We start from the raw sequence: 9,281 nt of genomic DNA, 5'->3' as shown, positions 1-9,281 counted from the left end.
TTATTCATATATAAATCTGATATAATTGTTACTTTGCAATTTTAAAATCTACATAATTAATAATAAAATAAACCTGTTTGGCCATAATTTTCTTCCAAAGCTAAACCAGTTTGGCCTTGCATTGTGATGACTTGTCACTAGAAAACTTGAAAAGAGTCACAATAAAAATTCCCTCATAAAACATCAACTTTTAAAAATAATAATTACATAACTTTAATTTTTAAATTTCAATTTTCATATTAATTAAAATACTAGGAGTAGTTTTTACTTCCTACAATAAAATGACCACTAAAGAACAAAGACATCATTTGAATTAATCATAAGTCTTAAGTTAACAATTTTGAATTTATAATTTTAACTTATTTTTATTATATTAACGTAAGATAAATATTTTAAAATATTTTTTAATTCAAATGGACTCAAATCTTTCATTCACGCCTCAGCAATAGGTGCCTTGTTATTCCAACAAATAATACCACGTGGACCCACCTGAAGAACCTTGTCCCCACCATTGGGACCCACTTGAACTCCTCAACTCAATCAAAATGAAATCCGCCCCCTACCATTTATTTCTTCCCTGTTTCTCAACTCGAAAGTTCCCATGGCTTCTCAATATTCTTCAATTTCTCTATAGTCCTCCAGAAAAGTCCCCAAAAATAATCCATGGAGAATTACTCTTATTCCTCTTACCCAGATTCCGTAAATTCATCCCCACGTTCTCGTGAAATTGACTGTGACAACGCTTCATGGGATGATCAACAACCACCAGCTAATTACAAAGTCAAATTCATGTGTAGTTATGGCGGGAAAATTCTACCTCGTCCTCATGACAATCAGCTCGCGTATGTTGCCGGTGAAACTAAAATTCTCTCTGTTGAACGTAATATTAGGTTTTCATCTCTAGTCGCGAAGCTCTCTTCGCTGAGTGATTGTGATGTTTGTTTTAAGTATCAGTTACCTGGGGAGGATCTTGATGCATTAATTTCGGTAACGAATGATGAGGATTTGGAGCATATGATGCTTGAATATGATAGGATTTATCGAGGTTCGGTTAAGCCTGCTAGGCTTAGGTTGTTTTTGTTCCCGTTGAGTACGCCTGCTACCAGTACTTTTGGTTCGACGGATTCAAAGAGTGAGAGTCAGTGGTTTGTTGATGCTTTGAATTCTGTTCAGTTGCAGAATTTGGATGTTAATTCACCGAAATCTGTTTCGTCGGCGGTGGCGGCGGCGGCACCGGTGAATAACAATCCTGATTTTCTGTTTGGATTGGAGAAAGGAGTACAAGGTCAACAAAATCCAGCTGTGAAGCTTCATGATTCAACTCCTTCACCTCCGGCTCCGGCACCACAACAACCTGTGGTGGTGCCGGAGGTGTTCCATGCCGGTGGTGATTCCGATGCTGGATCGGAAGACCGGCAAGTTATTGGAGATAATATCGATTATCAGAGACAAATTCATGAAATCCAAAGGATACAGCAACAGCAACAGCAACAATCTATTGCTAGAGTGTATTCCGGAGAATACTATCAGCAGAGAGCGCCGCAGCAGCAGCCACAGGCCGCGGCGGCTGTGCCGGTAACAAATCCGTCAAATTTCTGGCCAGAAAGGCATATGACAAGTGGACCGTATCCTGCAACTGCAGTGCAAACTGATCAGCAACCTGTATATATAGTTCAAACACCAGCCGGACCCGCCGGAATTTATCAAACTCCGGCGGGTATACGACCGGTGACCAGCCAAGTAGGTGCTCCTCCTCAGGGTTATTACGGCATGCAGCGTTTAGTACCGGAGGTTTACCGGGAACAGACGGTGTACGGCGGAGTTCCTCCACAGCCAACAATTCAGCAATCGAAGATCGGAGGAGCTTACACGGAAAATATGAATATACGTCCACACGCGCCACACGCGCCGGTGGAGCCAACGTATACACAGGTTGGATATGATGCTGTAGGGAGACAGGTTTATTATACTGCACCGCCGGGTGTTATGCAACAGCAAATGCAGCATCCGGCGTCGGTGGCGGCGGCTGCCGCCGCTGCAGTGGCGCTGGATGGTAGGCAGAGTGGTGGCGGGTTGAATCCAGAGGGTAAAATTGTTGGCAAGCCATGAAGCTTTATCCTTAATTAATCTTGTTTTAAGTTAATTAATTTTTAATAAGTGAAAATAGTATTTTTATGAACTTTGCGGCTGGCTATGGTTGTGTGTTTAGTATTTTTTGGGAAATGTTTTCATGTAATGTAATGTAATGTAATGTTTAATGGGATTGGGATATGTAAGTGAAAAGATTATTCGTAAATGGTGTTGATTAATTTAGCACAAATCTAGACCAAGTTCGAGAAGTTAAACACTGCTAATGTAGCACACTTATAATTGCTAATCTTACAAGAATATATACATCCTTGTACATATAGTTATGTTATGATGCAAACAATAGCAAGTGGTGTAAAAAATATTCTAAGCTATTAAAGTAAATTTGATCTAGTGTGATTCGGTGAGACTTAAAAATTTTCAATTTTTATTTCCAGAAACATGAATAAAAAAATATTAATTGATTGTACAGAGTGCACAAAATTTAAATTATTATTACATGATAGTTAGATTGTTAGACATGTTGAGTGTGAATGTCTGATGATAGTAAATGATACTCTCATGTCAATATTGTTACGAGGGTGACATATTATTATAGCTGAACAATTCATTTCATTATCTTTGAAAAATTATGATTATAGGAGGATTTTAGTTAGGGAAAAAGGTCAAATATGTCTCTAAAATTTGTAAAAATATTTAGATATATTCTTCGTTAAAAGTTTAGCTCATCAATGTCCTTGTCGTTTAAGTCTTGGGCTATATATACCTCTATTGTCAAGTTTTGGGTCATATATATATACCTCTGTTGTTAAGTTTTAGGTCATATATATCCCTGTTGTCGTTAGTTACTTTTAAAAATTTTCAACCTCCTTTTTCCTTTTTTTTTTTTTAAGAAATCATATTTCCACATCACTTTTTAATTATCATATCGCATATAATTAAATCCACCCGTTCTTCTATATACTAACCATCCGTCAAATGCTCTCATTTACCTTATAAAATTTACCGAAATTTCTTTATTGTGTTTTTCAATGCTTGCATAACTCCAAGAATAATCAAGTAAAAAATGAAAAAAGTTAAGAACACCCCATAAAAACTCAATGGACAATTGCAATGAAAATCAAGAATTAAAGTACTTATCAACAACAAATTATTTTAGTATCATATCAACCGACTTCATCTTTCACACCACAGTCAATTCCAACATCAAGAATAAGAAGAATAAGAAAAACCAATGTGAGAAATTGGGATGTAGAAGTGTAAAAGAGTTAACTCATATAGACACAACAAAAATAAGTTATCAATTAAGAGGGTATCTTTTATAGGTAAATATGTATGAGAGAAACGGTTATGTAAGAATCTGAAAATATAACAAAAGAGTTTCGACAAATTAGAGAAAATCCAAAGAGATTGTGAGGTATATGAGAGCATTTGATGGACGTTTAATGTGTAGAAGAAGGAGTGAATTTAATTATATGTGATGTTGCGATAAAAAAATGATGTGACAAATATAATTTTTTAAGAAAAAATAAAGAAAAAGTTGGTTGAAAAATTCCAACAAAACAATTAATGGCGAAGGGGTATATATGACCCAAAACTTGACAACTATCTATGATCCAAAACTTAACAATAGGGGTCAAGACTTGGATAACAAGAGCATTGGTGAGCTAAACTTTTAACGGAGGGTATATCTGAACACTTTCGTAAAGTTGGGCATATTTGACCCTTTTCCCTTTTAGTTATTTTATACATACTTGTATAGATTATTAAGACGGATACAAAATTTTATACTCGTATAGATTATTAAGCAGAATATAAAATTTTAAACAAAGTTAAATTCAATCGAACTAGAAATTATACTCTACTCTGCCCTCTGCCCTCTGCCTTGATTTTAATAATGATAAGACATGTACGCTTAATTAGTTCGAAAAAGAAGTTGTTAGTTATACAAATAAAGTTAGGACACTGAAAATCGAAAGATGTTAAACAAAAAAGAATCATAAATAAAGCATAAAAATATTTTTAATCTTCTGAAATTTTAAGAGAATAATCAGTTAGCTTAAGAATAATTTAGAGCTGTTTTCTTTTCGTTGTGAAGGTCTAGCGTAGATATAAAGCACCTTTCAATCTTGTCTGATTCTACTAAAATTAGAAGCATCTACATGGAGTTGTGTTTTTTTGCAAAAGCAAGTATTATTATTGAAAAAAGTAATTAATCGAATTAGTTAGTAGGTATTGTACGTAGGATTTTTACTTTTCTTCCTTTCCATACCAATGAAAGAAATAAAGAGTACCAAATAACTAAGTTCATTGGATAACATTATTCCAAAAGGATAATACGATTGTGGTCTAACATGTGAAGAGTTCCACATCATTTCTTTAACTAACGAATGGTATCTTTAACATAGACTTAAAAAATCTTTCACTTTTAATCCAACTAACTTTTGAAAAGGTCAAACACGACAGATATCTCAACATAATATGATCTTTCGTTTTAATATCTTAATTTAACTGTGTTCATGTTAAACATCTATCAGTCATTAACTGTGTTAATTTGACACTTTTCACTGATATGGCATGGCATATGACACACTCATCATGAGCGCATAAAGCTTTTTATTTATTCAAAAAAAGATTAAAAGAATATACTTTTTCTTCATTTTTTTGACCTTTTTGTTCATTATCATTTGTTGGTCTTCCAACACCATAAATTCGTCGGAATTATCATCACCATCGTCATTGATCATATACTTGTTTAAGCTCATATACATAAATCCGTCAGTATCACCATTTTCTTCACTCTTCCGTCAAAATTTTAGCTTCGATCAAACTCCGCAAATTCTCAAATTTGAGTTCTTCAAGTAATGAGAAGTTAAAACTTCAAGCAATTACTGAAATTCTTTAATGAGTTCTTGAAAATTTTCAAGATAACAAAGATTTTGCATCGCTAGAGTTTCAGAAATTCTTCAACTGAATGAGTTTCATAAATTTTGGCCACCACTGCTTTGCCGGAGTTTAAAGCAATTCCAATATTTTTTTCTTCGATTAAATTAGTCGAAACGAAAGCAAAAAAAAAAATGAAGAAGGAAGGAGGACTGTAACGACGTTGAACCGAAAAATGAAAACCGACGAAAAAGAGGAGCAAAAGAGGCGGAGGGGGTTGTTTATTGTTTTTTTTTTTAAATTATAATTTATTTAAAATTATTATTTTACACAAAAATGTCACATGTTTTTTTTTAATTGGTCGTATGTCATGTCATCAAAGTGTGTATTACACACACTTTATAATATCAGCTGATTGTAAGAAAAATGTCAAAATGACACAATTAATAGCTGATTTAGGCCTTTAAAATGAACACCATTCACTTCAAGTGTTAAAATAAAAGTTCGTATTAAATTTAAGAGTAGATAATATGTTTGACCTTTTGAAAATGAATTAGATTTCAAGATTCAAAACATAGCCACATCACTCAGCTTCAAGAGTTGTAACTCTCTCTTTAACGTAAGCTTTTATTGTACTTGATCGAACATTGATTTATTTACCTACGAAACTCATTTTATCAATTCTCATTCACTATATTAGAAAACGAAGTTGCTATTGATATTTTTTAATATTTTCTTATTTAACGTTGCCACACGAACTTTTAATGCAAATGTTTGTTGTTGCCACACGAATTTTTAATGCAAATGTTTGTTGTTGCCACACGAACTTTGTTCTCTTATTCATTCTCAATGCATTCCTCTTCTATATAAAGAGAGGTTATGCATGGCATAAGTAATGTAAGAAGCAGACACGAGTGTATTACAAATTTTAGTTATTAAAAGAGAGTTTAATAGTTAAAGGGAGGTGTTATCATTGTGGAGTTTTAAACTCAATTCTTGTCCAGAGTATTGAGTTCCTATGGGCTGTTGTATCCTGGAGGGGACAAGTCAAAGAGTGTTACTGTTGGATCGGAGAAACAATTGCTTTAGTGGGCTTGAATCTTCTTAAAGAGAGCGAGATATCCGCGCCTCAGCCATAGAAGAAGAAAATAATATTTTTCTTTATTCATTTGTAATCTTCAGTTGTAATCAGTTGTAATATTATTGCAATTTATTGTAATTATCACCAACAATTTTAAGGAGATTCAAATGGCAACAACTGAAAATTCCGTGGATGTCAAGTTGGGAGATCTGAACAAGCCATTTCGGTTCAAAAGTGCTCACTTCAAGAGGTGGAAGGGTAAAGTGTTTTTCTACTTAAGTCTTTTCGATGCTTTTTATGTGTTAACGGAGAAGAACCCAAACAAGGTAGATGACTCTTTCATGAGCGATGAGGAATACATTTCTCATCAAGAAAAAGTGAAAAAATACAATAATGACTCCTATAAGTGTCGTTACTTTTTACTTAATTGTCTATCTGATAATTTTTATGATTATTATGATAGAACTTACTCTAGTGCAAAGAAAATTTGGAAAGCCTTGCAGAGTAAGTATGACACTGAGGAGGGAGGAGCGAAAAAACATGCGGCTAGCAGATTTTTTCGTTTCCAAATGGTGGACAATAAATCAGTAGCAGACCAAGCTCAGGACTTTATAATGATTGTTGGCGAACTCAGGTCTGAGGAAATAAAAATTGGAGATAACCCTATTGTTTGTGGCATAATTGATAAACTTTCACCTTCGTGGAAGAATTTCAAAAAACAAAAACTATGCGCCACAAGCAAAAGGAAACTTCACTTGAGACTTTAATAATGAGAATCCGCATGGAAGAAGAGGCAAGGGGCCAAGATACACTTATGCAAACATAAGAGAACAACATCACAACGAAGGTAAATTTAACTTCAAGTAATGCTACCCATGAACCTAACAAAAATATTGTTTTGAAGCCTAAGAAGAAAAAATTCAAGAAAAATAATGGTAGACATCTCAATAATAATAATAATGGTGAAAATAACCAAGCAAAAAATCAACATGAACAACAAAAAGGACCATGCTTTGTCTGTGGCAAGAGTGAGAATATTGCTCGATTTTGCAAGTTTTGGAAACGTGGGCCTACACCTCAGACAAACGTTACTGAAGATTCATTTGTGGCGATGATAACAAACATATATATGATGGAGAATGTTGATGGATGGTGGGCTGACTCTGGTGCAAACCGTCATGTCTGTTATGACAAAGACTGGTTTAAAAATTATAAAAAATTTGAGGAGCCCAAAACCATCATACTTGGAGATTCACACACAACTAAAATACTTGGAGTGGGAGATGTCGAATTGAGATTTACTTCTGGAAGGGTATTAATCTTAAAAGATGTACTTTATACTCCTTTCATGAGAAAAAACTTGATGTCTAGTTTTCTTCTTAATAAAGCAGGCTTCAAACAAATAATTGAATCTGATCAGTATGTAATTGTGAAAAATAATATTTTTGTGGGGAAAGGGTATGCATGTGATGGTATGTTCAATTTGAATGTTGAAATGAATAAACCATCTACTTATGTTTACATTCTTTCTTCTACTAATTTTTGGTATGCTCGTTTGTATCATATAAATGAACATTATGTGGGAATCATGAGTGGTTTAGGATTAATTCCAATGATCAAAAAGAATTTTGAAAAATGTGAATCTTGTAGTAAAGCTAAAATCACAAAAAGGCCTCACTTCCATGTTGAAAGAAAAACTGATTTATTAGAATTAGTTCATAGTGATATTTGTGAACTTGGTGGAATTTTAACTCGTGGAGAAAATAGATATTTTTTCACTTTTATTGATGATTTTTCTAAGTTTACATATGTTTTCTTAATAAAAATAAAAGTGATGCATTCGAGAATTTTAAAAATTTTCTCAAGAAGTGATAGAGGTCGTGAATATGAGTCACTTGAGTTCAATTCTTTTATAAGATCATTGGGTATAATTCATGAAACTACTCCTCCTTCTTCTCCTGCATCTAACGGTGTAGCGGAAAGGAAGAATAGAACTTTGGTTGAGTTGACTAATGTCATGTTAATTGAGTCTTGTGTACCTTTAAGTTTTTGGGGTAAAGCTCTTTTGACTGCTTGTTTTGTGTTGAACCGTGTGCCTCATAAAAAGACGAAATTAATGCCTTTTGAATTGTGGAAAGGTCATAAGCCAAATTTGGGATATCTAAGAGTCTGGGGTTGTTTAGTCTATGTGAGGTTAATGGATCCTAAAATCTCTAAGTTGGGTAAAAAAGTTACTACTTGTGCTTTTCTTGATTATGCTTCTAATAGTACAACCTATAGATTTTTTAATCTTGAAGATAGCGTGATAATAGAATCAGGTGATGCTATATTTTATGAAGATAAATTTCCTTTTGATTCTAAAAATAGTGGGGTTCATGGGAACTAAAGAAAATATTTTGACACTACCTAGTTCTTCTACTTCTACTTTAAATAATAAAGAAAATGATGATTTTGAGTTAAGAAGAAGTAAACGAGTTAGAGTATAAAAAGACTTTGGTCTTGATTATTATGTTTTTAACGTTGGAGAAGACCCTATCACTTTAAAAGAAGCTTTGTCTTCACATGATGTTATTTTCTAGAAAGAGGCTGTAAATGATGAAATGAAATCAATAATTTCTAATAAAACTTGGAAGTTAGTTGATTTACCACCGGGTTGTAAAACAATTGGATGTAAATGGGTCTTAAGTAAAAAATTAAAATCGGATGGATCTGTTGATAAATATAAAGCTAAGCTTGTGGCTAAAGGTTTTAAACAACTAGAAGACCGAAAATTTTTTGATACTTTTTCACTGGTAACGAGAATTACATTCATTAGACTTTTAGTCGCTATAGCGGCAATTTTTGATTTATAAATTCATTAAATGGATGTAAAAACTGCTTTTTTAAACGGAGACCTAAATGAGGAGATTTACATGGAACAACCCGAGTGTTTTGTAGAGGTTGGCTAAGAAAGCAAAGTGTGTAAACTTAATAAATCCTTATATGGCTTGAAACAGGCACCAAAGCAATGGCATAAAAAGTTTGATTCCTGCATGATTGAAAATGAGTTTAAAATAAATGAGTGTAATAAGTGCATATATCATAAATCTTGAAATAATTGGCATGTTATTATTTGCCTATATGTTGACGATTTATTGATCTTTGGCTCTAACATGAATATTATTGATGAAACTAAAAATATTCTTAGAAGCCATTTTGAAATGAAAGATCTTGGTGAGGCAAATTTTAT

The 9,281-nt window shown here is 33.3% G+C and overlaps 1 protein-coding gene across 1 annotated transcript; it reads left to right on the top strand.

Moving 5' to 3' along the window:
- Nucleotides 1-506: 506 nt before the first annotated feature.
- Nucleotides 507-2,296, top strand: LOC107867334. The gene has a single exon (XM_016713509.2). It carries the CDS (start codon nt 664-666, stop codon nt 2,107-2,109), a length of 1,446 nt encoding a protein of 481 aa, XP_016568995.2. The 5' UTR covers nt 507-663; the 3' UTR covers nt 2,110-2,296.
- Nucleotides 2,297-9,281: the final 6,985 nt, after the last annotated feature.

The sequence above is a fragment of the Capsicum annuum genome, chromosome 4 (genome assembly GCF_002878395.1).
Source record: "Capsicum annuum cultivar UCD-10X-F1 chromosome 4, UCD10Xv1.1, whole genome shotgun sequence".
NCBI classification, from domain to species: domain Eukaryota; kingdom Viridiplantae; phylum Streptophyta; class Magnoliopsida; order Solanales; family Solanaceae; genus Capsicum; species Capsicum annuum.
This window is presented reverse-complemented; position numbering and strand designations above follow the sequence as displayed.